Source organism: Thunnus maccoyii, chromosome 14 (assembly GCF_910596095.1).
Source record: "Thunnus maccoyii chromosome 14, fThuMac1.1, whole genome shotgun sequence".
Classification (NCBI taxonomy): domain Eukaryota; kingdom Metazoa; phylum Chordata; class Actinopteri; order Scombriformes; family Scombridae; genus Thunnus; species Thunnus maccoyii.
In genome coordinates, this window is record NC_056546.1 from 25,467,532 (window position 1) to 25,485,802 (window position 18,271).

Here is an 18,271-nt window from a genome sequence, read left to right on the forward strand (position 1 = left end):
AAAAAAAAAAAAAAAAAAAAACGCAACTAAGCGACATATAATTAACTCCTATGCCTCATCACCTACTTAAAAGTGGCTCTTCTACAGAGCAGAGATAGGAAATTAAGGTGGACGTAGCACAGCCTCTTGTGTAATTAATGATTCAGGATGCTTGGCTCGCTATCTCCACTAATCGCGCGGATAAATCTCACTGTGAACTTCCCAGGCCCAGATAACAATATATTTATGGGGCTGTAAAGAGAGAAGCCTCTTCTTGGTGGTGGGTCTCGGCTCGGCCGGCTGTCGTAAAGCATGGTCCCTTCCTCTCTATGAGGCAGGGAGAGTGAAGGGCAGGGAGGCGAAGGGGACTGGAGTAAGAGGCGGGGAACACGGCTATTATATTAAATAGAGACTGTGTAACTTGACATCCCATTATATTAAAGAGACACTAGATTGTCTTTCTATCCTGCAGGTTTTTCTAGAGGGGTCAACATGGAGATGGGAAAAGATTCAAGAATTTCATCTTCAAAATAAGAATGAAAATATTTCATGGTTGTGATTGATGTGATAACTAATTTCTAAGACTGTTCTTGACCATTAACCAATTGACAAATGAGCGCTTCAAAACAAAATCCACCATTTTTATCTGTTAATTTAATCATTCAATCATTCTTAATTTTACTAGCAATTTGGGCTGCAAGTAATGATTATTCCCTTCATAAATTAATCTGCCAATTATTTGCTTGATTGATCAGTCAACTGTTTGGTCTTTAAAATAGAAATAGACAATAGTGAAAAATGCATATTACAATTTGTCAGATCCCAATTTGACAATTACAAATTACTTGTTTTAAACAAGACCCAAAAATATTCAGTTTATGGTAATTAAAAAAAAAAACCTAAAGAAAGAAAAGGTGCAGATCATGTGGAACCAGTGAATCTTTTTCATCTTTGCTTAAAAGACGCAAAGTTGTTTGTTGTATCAATTTTTTGCCAATCAACTAATTAATTAATCGACATGTCTAGGTTCTACTCAATACATAATGGCCTATAGTTTAATGTCAGTAGCGTCAAACATTATTGGCAGTGCGTACAGTTGTTGACAGAGGGGTGGTATTGGTACAAGCTGTAGCCTCAGGAACCCTGATAGACTCAAAATGAACAGCAAGTGTACACCTTGCAGACATGATGAAATTTGGTCACCTTGAAGCCCTCATGAATCCTTCAGCTTACATAGATACAGAAAGTACAATTTGTTTTTAAGTCCTGACATCTTAAACCTTCATCACTGCTAAAAATAACATTATTTCAGATAATCAGCAAAAGTTTCAGTTCAATTTTGGGATCCATCGACCTTTGGAAAACACAATTCCCCTTTACCTGAGTGCATCACTTCTTCACAGCTACCTGAGGGGAAACAGTGGATCCAATACCTTCTTCGAAACAAGGAAAATGTGTCTCACATTTACAAATTGGTGCTTTTACAGCATTTGGTTATGTAAGTCACTTACATAGATGGTCTCAAAACCAAAGGATTGCTGATTCAGTAACCACAAGATTCTACATTGTGAGTAACCATGGATCCTGGAGCAAAAGAATAAACTCCTACAGTCTGACTCACCGCACATCAGTACAGATAAATAGACTGCACTAGTTAAAAAAAACTATGTGTGTATGTAGGACCCATGTCCATCTATAAAAAGGTAGAAAATGGGGGCAGGGGGACATCCAGATTTCTGTGTGTGCGTGTGTAAGCAGTAGCTCATTAATACACTCAAACTGGTACTGATGTCATTAATGACCTTACATCCTGGTGCTAAGAGACTCAGCTCTATTCAAACAGGGTTAGTGGCCAGTTTATCCTGCTGTCCTGAATGGAGGGCAGTAAAATGGCTGTACACAGGCGTCACTGCAGTTGTTATATGCCTGGGAACTCATGTATTCCTTGTGCTAATGCAGAGTTTACCACATGCCAGCAGCTATGAGTGAAGAATATAAACCAAAAGTCAGTCCACTAAAATCCAAACTTCAGTCAGTAATCTGTACAAATGCCAATCAGACGATGATGAACAAAGATAAGAAAGCGGGGTAATAGATGAATGGGGAAGAAGAGAAATGAGTGGTGCAGTCTGTTTGAAGGAAAAGAAAGAGATGGTGAAAAATGAAAGAGAAGGAGGCAGGGAGATAAGGAGTGAGAGTGTATGTGTGTTTCTCCATAGCCTGGAGGTCTTTCTACTCTACGTCCTGTAGCTTTATCCTGCTAACAGCCATGTCTAATACCCGAAGCCGGGCTGTTTTGTCTGCTGTTCGAAGGTATCAGCCACAGGTCAGAAGGTAACACTCTGTTTACACGATCATTTCCTAAAGCACTCATGCTGACCCGCTGGTGTGAAAGTTGACTTTTTTCTTGGCCTTTGTGGGGGGAACGAAGAATTGCAACATTAGCTACAGCTACTGGGCGTGAAAGGGCCCTGAGGGTGGGGGGTCCCAACTTGGGGCCCCCCCCCCCTCGCTGACCCTCACCCTCGGCGGGGGCCCCATTAGCCTCGTCATCTCAGTTCATTCAGGCAAACTGTAACAGTGTCAGTGACATTCTCCCACAAAGACGCACTCCTTTACACAGTCTATAAACATGCTTTCTCCTGGCCAATTCATCGCGCAGTGACACCCCTGAAAGAGCCTCTTCACAAGGGCCGTTCTCACTGAGGTTTGGGCTGGGGCCTTCATCAGGCCTTCCTAGGGGCCACACAAAGACAGGGGTCAGACGCTAATTTATAACATGGCCCCCGACTCTGCTCCCAGGCTCCTTAAACCACCAGCACAAAGCAACCACCGCACATTCTCTCTTTCTGATTCTCCTTCTCTCTCTCTCACACACACACACACACACACACACACACAAACATGCTGTCATAGACAAAAAGAAGAAGCATGTTCCCAAGACTGAAAATGCTCTTGCACCGAAGACACTGACAGCATCTCAATCTCTCAGATAACACACATAAATACCACAATAACACATCCAAAATCTGTCTGCTTTGGAATCTTTCTCCCTCGATCCCTCACTGACTCCTCGGCAGATTAAATGCTGTGATTGACAGCTAAACTGAGCCGTAATAGACAGTCTATATGGGATTATGAGGGTGCAACTGGGGGCCATGTCATGATTATATTGACAAGATGACTTACCATAAGTTGGCCGGTCAGATTGGACTTTGCACACAATAGCTGGGCTGAGCGCAGTCATCCATTGTAAGTAAATGTTGAGAATTTGGGAGAATGTTAACATTGTGAAGAATGTGCAGGGTGACGTCTTTCTGAATAGGACAGGGGTGGCCCCTGACAGGACCTTTGACACTGCAGGACTGCCTTCCCCACGTCCCCCTGTTAGCACCCAAGCTCCTCTGCAACGCCCAACCCACCGAGAACGCCGTGCAGGAGAGAGAGGGTACTGAGGGGGTGCAGGGGTGTCGCTGCGGTCACGCAGAGGTTACGGAATAAGTCAACTCAAGCACTGTCAACACAAACTCAAGATGGAGAAGACCTCTTTGAGTAAAGGTGGAGCCAATTATTGAAATAATGTGAAGAGTGAATATTCTGTCACTCTCGCTGAGGTGTCTTCTGAATCTTTACTGCATGGAATTTTGTCTAAAATGGCCTGGAAGGTGGAGAAATCATTTTTGTCTACATGGCTGTTTGATTATGGACATAATCTAAAAAGCATTAGAAAAGATAGAGCTGCAGTTTGCACTCAAGGCTGGATTATCAACTGGGTAAAGCAGGCAACTGCTTCCAGAGGCCCCAAAAGCCCCAGCTTCACTGTATGTGAGTTGGTTTTTGGTAATTTTATTAATTGCAAATGTCTTAATTTTGTTATTTTAATTTTTTATTGCACTAACGTAAAGAATTTTCCTAAATAGATAAAATAAAATAAAATAAAAAATCTAAATGAATTGTGTTTTAACAAATTATCACAAATGCACATAGAGAAAACCTGGGCCATTATTCCAGTATAGAATAGTATAGAACAGTGTAGTACTAGTGCAAAATACAATGAGGCTGCCATCTATAGTGAGGAAACCTCTTCTTAGATCATTTCTTATCAGCTTTTAAGTCCGAATTCTGGCATCATGGCAACACTCATAAATATTAACTGTGAGATAAGCTAAACAAGGAAAATGTAGTCAAATAAATATTTGTCTTGTTTCTCATCTAAAGTACTGTATATCTAATTTTAATTAGTTTATGAGGTCAACAAAGTCATAAATAAAGAACTTTTGAGAGTGAAGAGAAACTAGCTGCAAAGCTGCCTCCTCCAACATTCTGAATGGCCCATGTCCATCTATAAAAAGGTAGTAAATGAGGGAAGGGGACATCCAGATTTCTGTGTGTGCGTGCGTGCGTGCGTGCGTGCATGTGTGTGTGTGTGTGTGTGTGTGTGTGAAATAAACAGGTCCACTATGAGCAGAGAGACACTGGGGAAGATTAACCTCTGCTCCTGCAGGCCTCCCAGGGTGAGGAGTCACAGTGACACCACACACACACACACACACACACACACACACACACACACACACACACACACACACACACACACACACACACACACAAACACACACACAGTGTAATTTGTATATAGCTACTGTATGTCAAAGTGTCTTCTTTTGATTTAGTTACCAGAAATGAACACATTAGAAAAAAGTAGTTAATTATCTGGTACATGTTCTGGTATTGTTATGCATTGAAAAAAGTGAGCATTTAGCATAATGCACACATGAACGCATACACACTACTCTCTTTAATAAATGAATTCTGGCTTTATGGAGGATCTCCCTGCGATTATCCAACCCTCCCTCTTGCAGCTCAACATGTCTATTGGCTGGAAACTAGCCGGCCTTTCTCTGCTCTTTCAGCCTGTTGTTCTGGGAAAAGCCTAAAGGGAAACATTTAGATTGGAGGGCTCTTTGAGACGCTCTGACAGTTGACTGATGACCGTCCATAAAATGACAAAGCATCACTGTGTGGTGGCCAGTGCGGCCCACTGCCTCCCCATGGGAAACTAATTGCTTTGAATTGTTAACGGCAACATTATTTTTCTGCCAATCATTGCTTTTCAATGCCCCGAAAATGAGCATGAAACAAGTCTTTTCAGCGAACAAAACAGTTAAATGTCCCCAATGTTGATCAAATTAACTTCAGCACTGTGACAATGGACTATATTTGTGTGAAAATAATGGCACGCCACAAAGGACGCCTTCATGCCAGGATTTCACAGTTGTAATGTAAAACTGTTCTCCCCTGAACCGGACCAGCCACTCTGAATGGGGGTTGGAAAAAAGAAACAAACTCCAATACACAAAGGGATTTTTTTAAGGAAGAGGAAAAAAACCTGTTGATTTTATCTCATGCTATGATTTCACAGGCTCATTTAGCAGCCATGGTTTCCATCCTCTAGAGAGACCCGGGATTCAGCCTTACTGTCATTATACAGCTGTCTCTTACAGATGTAAGCAAACAAGAAGAATTATTTACTGCATACACATCAATAGTATTTTTGGCTGATATTTTAACATAATGCATTAACTTAAAAATATATCTCTAAAGAAAGGTATTTTTTTTTTTTACATTGTGTACAAATAAAAACTATTAAAGCTTTACATAATTAGAAAACAATGATCTTCCACATCAAGGCGTAGCTGAGTCAACACGGTAAATAATGCCTGATGCAGCTTTGAGCACATATGTGCATTTTCAAAGGACAGGAAAACAAGCAGGGGATAAATTTCAAGCAGAGCTCTGCTTTGCTCTCATGGAAGTGGCCCACACATCAGCGCAGGCTATAGAGCTGTGCTTTTTTGATGTGACTCAATAGTGAGGTCTGGCTGGCTAAACGCTGTTCCTTCTCAGCATTGTTCCCCTGAGGCCTTGATGCACTTTGGAGATAAACACCGTTTAGCAGTTAAAAGGGCCACAGAGGAAAAGGCTTATCAGATGTGTTCTCAATGGGCCGTAAGCTGCATTATTAGGCCTGGGCCCCAGATAAGGTGGAGGCTGAAGTTTGATGCCCAGTAGCAGAGCTCTGTCCCCAGCACTGCTGTGTGATCAGACTCCTGTGCCGGCTGCTTCATGGATCTCAGCTGGTGGTGTGTTCAGCAACCCCCCCTCCCCTCCTCTCCCCATCCCGCAATGAGAGATTAGAGCTCAGAGGAGAGAGGAGAGAGAAGAGTGAAGGGGGGGCGAGTTTGGCTTTAGATATTCCCCCTGTCCCTTTTCCTGCTCTGCTTTCTGGGGGTAGGAGTTAGAGTTAGGACAATGGTCAAAAAGATGGTTCCCAACCAGCCGCTGAATGGGAACACTGTTGGTGGTAGCGCTTCATTCAAAGCCCGGCCCGGGCACATTGTCCTCCCAGATCGGCAGAGGAGAATGGAGTTTGCTGGTGGCTGCCAAAAGGTTAGCAGCCTCTGTGAAAGGACCGACCCATTATTCACTGCCCTTTACAGAGCCCAAGGACCCTTTGTGCTCCTCCTCCCTTCCCTCTGCACCGCCAGCTTTTTCTCACTCTGGTGCTCCGGATCTGCGCCCAACGGTTTCCCCCAAAGTGAGTGACTGAGGCGCGATGCCCCCACTATCCCACCCCTGGACCCCTAGCTTGGAATACCAGGCTAGCCAACATATAAAACCTCACCATCACCACCTTGTCTCACACCATTAGCCCCTCCACCCCAGACCCTGTAAAAAACTCTTTAAATGATATGGCCCAGAAGTAACAACAAGGTTTCCATCTTCAACACAAGGGGATTTAGAAAGAGGGAGCGTGGAAACTGCCACTCAGCCAGCACAATTTCTATTCACTCCCCTCAGCCACCCAAATACAACTCAGAGACTCAACTATTTAGGTCTATTTATGAGCCAACCCTTGAAAATAAATCAACTGCAAAAGCATGACGAAAGCAGAGGAAACAGGATGAAAACACTTAAGTGTAAGCAACAAGAAAGGTCCTTTTGAAACTTCATTATGCCAGTAAATCCAGGTAAGTTACAGCGTCATAAAAACAGCAAAAGCTGCCATATTCTTAAAACACTCTCACTTCCCTGTCCATTAAAGGCGGACCATTCTTTCATCAAATCAAGAATGAAGTACAGGTAAAATATGACCTCGTAGAGAATACTTTAAAAAGCGCCTCATAATTCATGCACATCAGAAAGCCTGGTGGTAATGTATGCCACCCATATATGCATGTAGTTATTCAAAGTGGAGGTGGCGAGGAGCCTTGTCGTGCATTCTGATGCCATTTGAATGGGAGGTCACCTGCTGCAAGGCTGGTACTAAGCTTTTATTCTGTGTTAGCATGGCCAGGTAGGGAGCAGGGGTTGTACCACGCACTCTATCATTCTGCTCCGCTGCAAATGGATATCCCATAAATCATATTAGAATTGCCTATGAGTGGATAGCATGGTTTGTATAGAGGCTGTCTTTACTTAGTGCAGAGTGAGGAAATCTTTAACCCTATTATTATGATTCCTAGAGCCTTGCCAGTGTAATAAAAAATGTTAAACGAATTTTGAGAATGCATCCTCCTGGGAGCATGAATGTGCAAATTGCTCGGCAATCTGACTTTTAGATTATGATGTATTTTGTATAGAATTGGAAACTTTGGCTGGGTGCTGGTGCAACAGGAAAGGTCAAGTCAACAATCTACAGACTATGAACATTTACAGCAAATTGAATTGATATCAGGGCATTCGTTTTTGATATCTAGTGTACAAAGCTGAGCTCATGAAGTGTTAAGAATGAAAAAGCTTCCTCCTCTGGGGAACATGAATGTGCACAGAAAACATGGCAGTCAAATTAGGAGGGATCCTTTGTGACCCATTTCCAACCCATTACGAGATGAAAGTGAACCAAAGTGTTTGTCCAGGGGGAATTCGGACCTGATAGTGGTGCAAAACATAGGATCATTAAAATGATCCTGTGGAGGCCATGACTATCAATATAAGATTTTATTGCCGGTAGTGGGATAGAAACGAGGATGAATGAAGGATTATACTACAAAAATACAGAAAAATGCTGAAAAGTAAGAAGGACTTAGAGAAAGGTTTAGGAAAAGAAAAGATAAAAGAGAGTTGGGAGTTCACAGACCGTGTAGTGAGTAAGACCCCCCCCCCACCACACACTTCTACAGTCAGATGTAATCCCACTGGTCTAGGGCTGAATCCCACCATTACAATATCAATACAGGTTTTGTCATGTCAGGCAAGACTGGATTGTGACTAGTATCTACAAGCTTTTTTTGTATCTACAACCATTCTTTTTATTTATCCCTGGCGGTGACCGGTTTTTCATCCGACACACCTGTCCTGGCTATAAGACTTTCTGAAGTGGAAGAACTTTGCAGTTATCATTACCTTCTAAATATATCTGCAATTTGATGGCATCTGAAAATTTGCAGGTTAAGTAGAGGGATTCATACCCAAAATACCTTGTTCCTAATTTAATTTGAGCACATGCTTCTCAACTAAGAGTAGACATGTTATACAGAGAATGATTCCAAAAAACACTGTAAAGTATGATTAAGTCTCTTTACAGTCATATATCAATGAAACATTTGTTTGCAGTAGGAACAGGGCTTGCCTTGATCTTATCAAGAATCACAGTAGAGGGATTGAAAATAAGAGAAATGGATGTAGTGTACCTGTCTAAAACGTAGCCAAGCGCCTTCTGCCTGGTCCCAGAGTAGACCGAAGGGCTATTCTCCCAGGCCACCAGGTTGGAAGCATCATGGAAAAGGTGGATGTTGACCAGATCAAAGGCACTGTGTTGGAAAAACATAGCGTGAGCAACTAGCCAGAACATCAATTTCACTCCAACTGACAAACTGATATATTACAAACTAATTGCTACTTGCTTTTAACTTAGTACTTGTAAGCATCTTTAGCATTGATAAGAACTCACTGTTTTGGAATCCATCTCTGTACACATAAATGATATTGGACAATTAATTTATGGTTGTTGACCTATAAGTGAATGTGATGAGAATGGATCCCATGAGAGACAGAGATCTGTGAATCAAGGCATTACATGAGCTTTTAATTGTATGATTAAACAGTAACAATGAGATATTTCTGTCATTATCGAATTGCTACACATTCCTAACAAAAACACACTTCTAATACAGATGCTATTTAACCTGCTATATGCTACATGCAGGTGTGGATACCAATACAAGCACTAATTTGCTTTCTTTCAGTTTGTCCTGTCAGGCAAAAGCAAGATAGCTCAATGTACAGTGATGAACATCTCCCTGCTGATCCTATCAATCTACTGTGTTTTGTTAGCATGGCGTTTAGCAGGGAGACCCAGAGGAATTGCTCTTATCTCATGGGGTTTATTGTGCGGCGACATCCTGAACAAATGAATACATGCATGGCCTCTGCTATCTGTGTCGATCCTATCTTTGATCTGATCTCCCTATTCTTCACCAGCCTCTCTCTCTCTCTCTCTCTCCACTGCTCTTGTCAAACGTCATGCCCCTATTAAATGCTTACCGTTTCAGCTCTTTAGTTCTCATGTCATCCCTCTATTAGATTACAATCCCCCTCTTCCACCCCTCAGTCACCCTCCCCCCCACCGCCCCCCTCCGTCCCCTGCTCTGCACACTGGAAGCAAGCGTTTGTATTCATCCCATACAGGTTCAATTGCATGTAATGTTTTTTGTCATCTGTCATATGCAACTGCTTGACTAACGTGATTACGTCTAATCAAATCCCTGCTCTCTTTGCGTGGAACACTGTCCGGAGAGGATCCAGCTACCTAACTCACTCTCTCTGTCCATGTTTGTCTACCACAACCGCACCTCGCAAAGCTCACTGTGAGATGTCATGACATGGTTAGATCTTCATCTCTAATCACAATGATACACTTGTAAAGATTGAGGGCTGAACAGAGATGAGATGGGATGTATTGTTGCAGGGACTTATTAAAAAGACTCACCAGTCAGCCAGGGCCCATCGAGTTCTGATGAATCCCTTTCTGGACCACTTGCACTGCAGAACAGAGAGACTCAATTTAGTGTGACAGTTGTAGAGTTTGACGTTGCTAAGGTTTTCAGTCGTCATCATGAGGCAAAAGAGAGATATTATGTCAACTGAAGAGAAGAGAAGGAAGAGAAGTAACCATATCCGTTGTGTGGGAGAACAATTTCATTACAAAAATCATAAACAATTCAATTAACAGATGAGTGGATTAATAGATTAGCAGTGGTGGGAAGTAACCACATTTATTAAAGAACTTAAGTACAATTTTGATGTACTTGTACTTAAGGAAGTCCACCTGATGATACTTTATTCTTCTACTTCACTACATTGCAGAGGAAAATATTGTCCTTTTTACTCCGTTACATGCATCAATAATATAAATCCAGCAATTTAATATATATTATAATACAATAATCTGAAAAAGGCATACTTCTTCTGCTTTTTTTGTATTTTATGTGATGGTAAAAATGAAGGTACTGGACTGTTGGTTGGACAAAACAAGCAATTTGATAACATTCATTTGGACCAAAAGAATATCTTATTAATTGAGAAAATAATCAGCACATTAATCAATAATAAAAATAATCCTTAGCTGCAGCCTTAAACAAGTGGAACACTTCACAAAATTATATGTAAAGATTCTAAATGGGCAGGAAGTTTGTTTATTTGTTTAAACCCAACTAAAACTCAACTTTACTTTTCAGATATTTTGTTTGCAACATGTGTGATGAATAAATTGAGAGAAATGTTATGAACTTCTGGCTTCATTCCAGAGCCTCCCGCCTGTATAGGTGAAAGTCATCCAAAACATACAGAGCATATAAGCCACAGTATGGACATCTAGTATGCAGCTGTTTGATCAGATCCCACCAGCCCTGAGTTAATTATCCAATCACAAGTCCAAAGATCTTTCTCAAACAGCACATGATTCACCATGAAGCTGGTTATTAAATGAGAGACAAATTGATGTTGTGAGTGTTCTCATTCTGAATAGATAGATCAGTCTCTTTCCCTCGGCCTCTCTCTTTCTGTCTATCTCTCTCTGATACTCCTAATGGGGAGTTAACTGCGGTGATGAATAAACTAATTATGGGCCAGGTCACATAATTACAAATTGACTAATTTTATTTAAAAAACTCAGATGCAAATTAAAGGCTAAGAGGTATTTGATTGCGCCTCACATCCTTCAATCTGCATTAGTACAAGATTAACTGTATCAAATTGAATTACATTAGCATACTTGAATTAATCCATACTGCCTCGGCAGGATGTATGGGCCCAATTATAACTCGCTGTCCCAATATTGTGACTTTGAAAGCAGCAAATGGAATTGGATTTGAGTGTCACACTGCGGCATAACTGACTGACCTTACACTTAAAAATATATGTTTTTTTTAAACAAACTGAATCAGAATATATTGAAAAGATAAATACAAGCAATGAGGAGTGAGTATGTTCAGTAATCACTGTACATGTATATTCAATTACATACCGACTTTGTTGCATGGAAAATCTATTACTGCACTACATGTTTTCATCTGAGAGCTGCTGATGTAAAGTTGAGTAAAGAAAGTGAATGTTTGAGGGGGAGGGGGGGGGGACTTGCTCAGTGCCCATACGAGCTCTGACTGCAGCCAGAGACGTTTAATCTCGATTTAATTTAAAGAGCCATTAACTACAATCACAGCATTAAAATCCATCACTTGCTTGACACCCGGCCCCAGATTGCCCCATTTCCTCCACGTATGACTGATTGACCCCCTGCTTCATCGCTTGCTTATAAACACGTTCACGACACACATGAGGTAAACACGCGGATGACTATGATGGTGAAGTAGTACATGCATCCATGTATTTTTATTTTGTAAAAAAAAGGAGTCCAGTCGAGACAATTATATCATGCAATCAATCAAAGTGCAGAAGAAGAAAGGTGTCTCTCTCTCTCTCTTTCTCTCTATCTCTCTATTGGGTAACATGATGACATCATGATTTGGTTGCTGCAGCTGATATTGGAGTAGAGATGATGACACAGATGCTGTCCAGCCCCATTTAATCTCCTGCTGAAACATCATCATCACTCCCTCCCTCCCTCCCTCCCTCCCTCCCTCACACACACAAAAACACACACAAAAATAGCAGATTTTAGTCAATATACTCTTTGAAACACCAAATCAGAGTTATTAAGAATAGGAGACATATTCGGATTAAATGGATAGGTGACATGTAATCATATTATATATCAGGTTTAGTGGCTGTAAAGAGTCACTGGGCGGGGATGAGGGTGGGAGTCAAAGGGCAACGGTAAAAGGTCACAAGGCTCAGGGTGACATTGGCTGACCTTCCACAGGTCAGCGATGGCGTCTCCGCCCCTGACAGTGATGAACAGCGGCTACACAGTGGGTCACATCCAGGGGTGTCGGGCAATACATATGCGGGCTGACCGCAACACACACACACACACACACACAGGATGAGAAAGAGAGACAGACAGGAGGGGGGAAAAAAAACAGACAAGATGGGGTGGAGTAGGGTAGTAGAACCATCAGATTCACTGGAAATCACTATATAAAACTCCCCAATTGTGACCAATGGAAAATTACACCCCTATAAAATGTCAAACGTGACACAGTCAGGACACACACACACACACATTAGTCCCAATTCTTGTCCAAAACACCCTCTCGCCTCCGTTTCCCAGTCCATCCCGTTTGATTCTTTGACCTTTCGTATATTTCAGCTCAAAGTCCGACCCCCATAAATAATATTATGGCGGGGGTGATGTTGGAGGGAGGGGTGATAGAAGAGTGCAGGACAGGGCGGGGGGGTGAGGAGGGGGTTACACAAAAGCCCTGTGACAGAAATGCACTGTGAGTAATAAGTAATACACACAAACGCTGATTGATTTGAGCCCCAGTAGACAGTCGCATTTATCTTTATTCCATCATCCAGGGGGGCCCATCAAATAAGAGAGGGCCTCACATAGGGTTTATGTGACTGGACAGCACATGGACATACGTGTGTGTGTGTGTGTGTGTGTGTGTGTGCTCTCGGATAAAGATGTACCACATGTACGGAATGCAGTCTCTGTCACTGTCACCACTCTCATATCGCAGTAAACACAACATAGGACTTTAAGCTTTCACATTGTAAACTAAGTTGAAAGAAAATGATGGACAAAAAGAGTCAAAAAGCAGTTGAAATTAGTTTTTTGCGGTTATAAAATTAATTTTTCTGATCCTTCCGTACACACAAAAAAAAAATGAGTGTAGAAAGCCTTCATTTGGCTTTCATTCCCCCTCATTTATGAGAGAATAATGCGGTCTCATGGATCACGCCTGTCACACAGAACAGCATCTGTGTCACAGGTGTCTTGTCTGGTGATAAATGCGGAGAGAATTTTACAAGCAATGCCAGTTTAAATGACTTCATCTCCTTAACGTACGCATCGCACCTATGAATCACATGTGGTGTTTAAATCAAAGGAGTAAAATATGAAGGAAGTTAACTTTCATCGAGGGCAGAACTTGAAAGTAATCACAGCCCCGTATCACAGCTTACTACAGAGGGCACTAAAAGGGTATGAAAAGTCAGTGCTTTTATGGACATGCTCATGGTGCCAAACAACAAATACAAACTCATATGGATGTTGATCTACAGCCTGCCGGCTATTTTCTTCCTTTCTCTTTTTTTTTTCAGCGCCTGTGTAAAACAATCAATAGCAAGGGCACATTAAGGTCTGGGTCGTATACTTTATTTATATAAGGCAATGACAAATCCTTATGATGCAATGGTTTTTGGAGGCATGTATTACTGCGCCAAACAAATAAATATATTAATGCCCACTGGGGAGGTGGAGAGATTGACGGAACAACGGGAAACGACAAGCCGCCAAATCCATCACGGCGACCTTTCAAAAGAAATGCGCCCACAATTTTGTCCACTTCCTTCTTATTCAGCATTTCAATTAATGTCCCCGCTTCTTTCCCCTTCACTTACAGCTATAACTCAGGGTGGGATTACAGAAAGAAGTGATGTTTTGCATATGTGGAGGGGTTGTCACTTAAATCAGAATCAAATAGGAGCAGAAAGGTCCACGAGCAAGAAGCAGGAATGTAAGTAATTTTAGCCGATATTTTACGATATTGAGTTTAGCCACTTTTAAGAGCTGAAACAGAAAGCGATCGTAAAAGGATCTTTTCAAATGTTATGTAATATTATCCTGGAAAAAGACTGAAGTTCTGATTGTTTTGAATAACCACTGACGCGCTGGTCGGATACTGAGTAAGACTCTTTGTGAGCACGCTTCTCGGTGTTGTCTGCACATGCACTTTTAGCTATTACTGTGTACAGACACACACACACACACACACACACCATGAGTATAAACAATTGTCTCAAGTGCGCTGAAATGTACTGACTGACATTCTGTTTCTCACTTTTTATACACACACACACACACACCATACACATAGAAAAAGCCCTCCTACCATGATGTCATCAACATGTCGCTCAGTGACACTTTATTAATGGGGGACTGTAAAGGTAAGACACAAGCAGGGAAACACACACATCTGTCTTCCACCAGCTACCTGAGCTGTCCGCTATCACTCTGCAACCTTCCTCGGAGGATTCTGTCTGACAAACAGGATGAATTTCAAATAAAACCTACTTTATTTGCATTGAAAATGAGTTGCGAGCATGTAAACAAGATACCTGCCCTCTGTGTCTTTTCTGTGTCTCTTTCCACATTCGTCACCATAGCTACTTGACACGTCTAAGACTGCGTGACCCAAAACTGAATGAGCTGGGGACATGAGCAACTGGTTCGGGTCTGTGTGTGGCGTTCTGTCCGGTCCAAGATCCCGGTGTAATAGGATTCCTCAAAGCTGCAGATGGATGGCAAATCCAGGCGGTTTCATCTACTAAAAGAGGGCATAAATCACGAGCGGAGGAAGCGGGGACGAGGCAGGGGTTATCACCAGTCTGCCTCCCTCATGAGAGCTTTGCATTAAAGCATTAGTGAAATTAATTCATCTTTCATAAGAGGTTTGAGCAGTATCTGTGATCTATGATAACAACCAATTTCTCACTACGGAGGGCCGGAGGAGGAGGAGGAGGAGAAGGAGGAGGAGGAGGGAGACAGGAGAAAAAAAAAAAAAAAAAAAAATACTCGGCGACCCTGATAGACTACACAAATCTGCTCTTTTTAAATGGGCTAACATTATCTGGAGTGCTGCTCTCTGGAGCATCATCCCAGATTCATATCCCAGTCGGGAAAGAAGCATAAATCACCGGGCAAAACTTTTCTCATCTACCCCCCCTCCTCCCGCACCTCCTTTCTCTCTACATCACTCCCCTCATCCCTCTCGCACTGCGCCGTGCCAGGTTTGTTTGGTGGTTTTCTTTGCTTGTCCTGTTAAACACAGAACAATGCTTTGCTGTAATCATTTTAAATGGCTTTGCGCCTCAATCAGTGTAATTGGTTTTAGATCATCTCTGGAAAACTGAGTCGTGAAACTGTTGGGGTATGTGTGTGTGAATGCATATGTTTGTGTGCATGTTTAAGGGTGACTAGGGGTTGGGGAGGAGGAGGGAGGGGGGGTGAGCGGGGTGGGGTGGGGTGGGGGGGCTCGCAGTGTGTGAAAGAGACGGAAATTGGGGGGAAGTGTGTGAAGGGGCCGTATCCATCTGTTTTGCATATATTTGCGGAGGCGGCCGTCGGAGCATGGTTGACAGATGAGTGGGGAGTGCGGGGATGACACACGGGCGGTTGTGCTCTTTATTACTATATCAGCACAGCTCTGCTCAGCGCTCAGCTCCCCTCTGATGGCGCACCGCACCACACCGGAAAACTGAAACACAGCGGAGTGAGCAGAGAATTGCTCCACGGGACACGGCAGACACAGCGAGGAGTTTCTCTGTTTCACGATTTGAATTTTTTGACTGATTTGTCTTCAAATCAGCCGTGTGTCGGCCGGATTTCCTCGAAGCAGAGAAAAAAAAACTGGGATTGTAAAACAAAAGAAAAAAAGACTTGAGAAAAATCAATAAAGAAGTAGGATGGGAGAATTTGATTATTGTAGAAATTATTATCTGGATTTTGGCAATAAAAGAACAAGACTCACAGGTTAAGATATTTTATAAGGTTTCTTTTGCAAGTCAGCACTGATCACTTTTTCAGTTTAGTTTCTGTTAAAGAGCTGTGTGTTAATTCATCACCGTGCCACTGTGATTTCTGTCATTTGACGTCTCAACAGGAAGATGACAACACCACGTGTTTATTACACTACCCACCTCAGGAAAGTAGTCCTGTGGAAACTTCTCCTTCTCCAGGGAGGGTGTGCTTTCTAGTGTCTCTGAGCAGGTTTCCTTCCCGACCACCTTCCTGAATTTCTTGGCTGATGGAGAGAGAGAAGAGGGACAGAGACAGAAAGAGAGGAAAAGAGGAAAAGACAAGAAGCTTATTGTTACAAACATGGAAGGTTCATTTTTGGAGACCCCACGTGTGATTGAGATTCTCACGAATAACATTAGTGCTCACTGAGAGCCACAGCCACCTTCGCCTTCCTCAGACAACTGCCCCACCTGCTGGTCAGAGTGAGGAACATCTACATTCAGTTGAAGAGAGTGTCAGAGGTCACGACGTGGGTAAAATAAAAATATACATACACCTGTCTTAGATTTAACAGGATGATTGTAGTTAATGGGTTTAAGTACTGTAAGTAGAATCACTTCAACTCTCTTGTATGCTTGTGGTTCTTTCATCCAATTAGGTTCTTGTAAGAGATGTGTAAAGCTTGCAGCAGAGCATAGTTGACTGCCTACATTTGTAAACAGTAGTTGCTAGATTATGTATTTAAGTGAAGGGCTTTGCTGTGTCAGGGTAATTTCTATATTTACTATAATCTAAACGTAACATACAACATCTACTGCATGTCTGTTCATCCTAGAAGTGGGATCTGTCCTCTGTTAGTTAAAGCTGGGGGTCTTGTACGTTGTAAAGATTGTAAAGTCTTCTGAGGCATGTTTGTGATTTTGGAATATATACATAAAATTGACATTGACAGTGCAACAGAACTAATGTGATAAAAAAGTCCATATTCAAACTTATGTACAGTGCAAGCATCACTGCCAAGAGTGAGTTGGTGACGTGTGTGTGTGGGGGAGGACTGGTTTTAAATTATTGCTGTGAGACAACATAGTTTTATACAAACATCTGCTAATAGAATTTTTATTTGCATAAAGCATTTAACCTTCTAAGAGTTTTTTAAGTAGTCATGGTGAAACTTGAAAACACAGTCTTTCTCAGCAGTCTCAGCAGGAATAATATGGAATTGTAAGCAGTTTGTTTTATTCCAATTTTGTTCAACTTTGTGAGCATTTCCAACTGTTGAGTATTATACCGAACATTATAATGAGGTGGTTGTATTGTTAAACCTCCAATATCGGGTCACTTACAAAAATCACCAAGTGACTTTCTTAAAGAGCATCCAACAGGCCTTTTTCAAGACATTTGACACATCACAGTAGAAAAGCACAGGTGTAAATAATAAAACAAATGATGGCTGAATTCCATTTAGCTGCTTCAGTTTCAGGGTCCAGGTACCAGGCACGCTGGCTGACTGTCACAGCTTACTGAAACACTTGCATAGAACTGAGACATTGTTAATGTTACTAGTAACACCTGTGCTTTTCCTACTTTGACAAGTCAAAATGTCTGCTGTGAGAAAAACAAAAGAAAACATCAACAAACCTACACAGTATGTACAGTAGTTTATGTAATTCAGATTTGAAATCTAATCTTGAAAGTATGTGTGTGTGCGCGTGGGGAGTGGTCCTCTCCCCTCTCGACCCCTCCCCTGCCTTCGCCCTGTCCTTCACTGGGGTAACTGGTGCTAATGCTGACTTGGGTCTAATAGGAAGCGAGACGCCTCCACATCTATATCCCTTCTTTAATTAGCACGGCCGCCAGACCCCGGGGCCCTCTGACACCGCAGGCTGATGAGACCGCTGTAACTGTCCAATAACCCGCCGCACACCATTACTGTAGGCCCGAAATCATATGAATTAAATCCTAATATTAATAAGCATTACCATTCTGTCCCGCTCCCTTTACATTATCCTCAAAGCCAATCTTAGCTCGCTGGTTTTGATGGAAGCTGGAATAGCCTGCAAATGGTTTGTGTGTGATATGCAGGGGTGGGATGAGGGGCCATGATGTGAGGATTTCATTTCAAGATACTGGCAGTGATGTATA

The 18,271-nt window shown here is 42.1% G+C and overlaps 1 protein-coding gene across 1 annotated transcript in view; it reads right to left on the reverse strand.

Moving 5' to 3' along the window:
- The window catches only part of LOC121911885 (inositol polyphosphate-5-phosphatase A), a 148,359-nt gene that overhangs the window by 41,312 nt on the left and 88,776 nt on the right, over nucleotides 1-18,271 (reverse strand). Inside the window, exons 6-8 of the mRNA XM_042433815.1 lie at nucleotides 16,309-16,412; nucleotides 9,971-10,023; nucleotides 8,673-8,792 (exon numbers count right to left, since the gene is read on the reverse strand). Coding sequence (XP_042289749.1) covers nucleotides 8,673-8,792; nucleotides 9,971-10,023; nucleotides 16,309-16,412 — 277 coding nt within the window. The remainder of the gene's footprint in view (nucleotides 1-8,672; nucleotides 8,793-9,970; nucleotides 10,024-16,308; nucleotides 16,413-18,271) is intronic.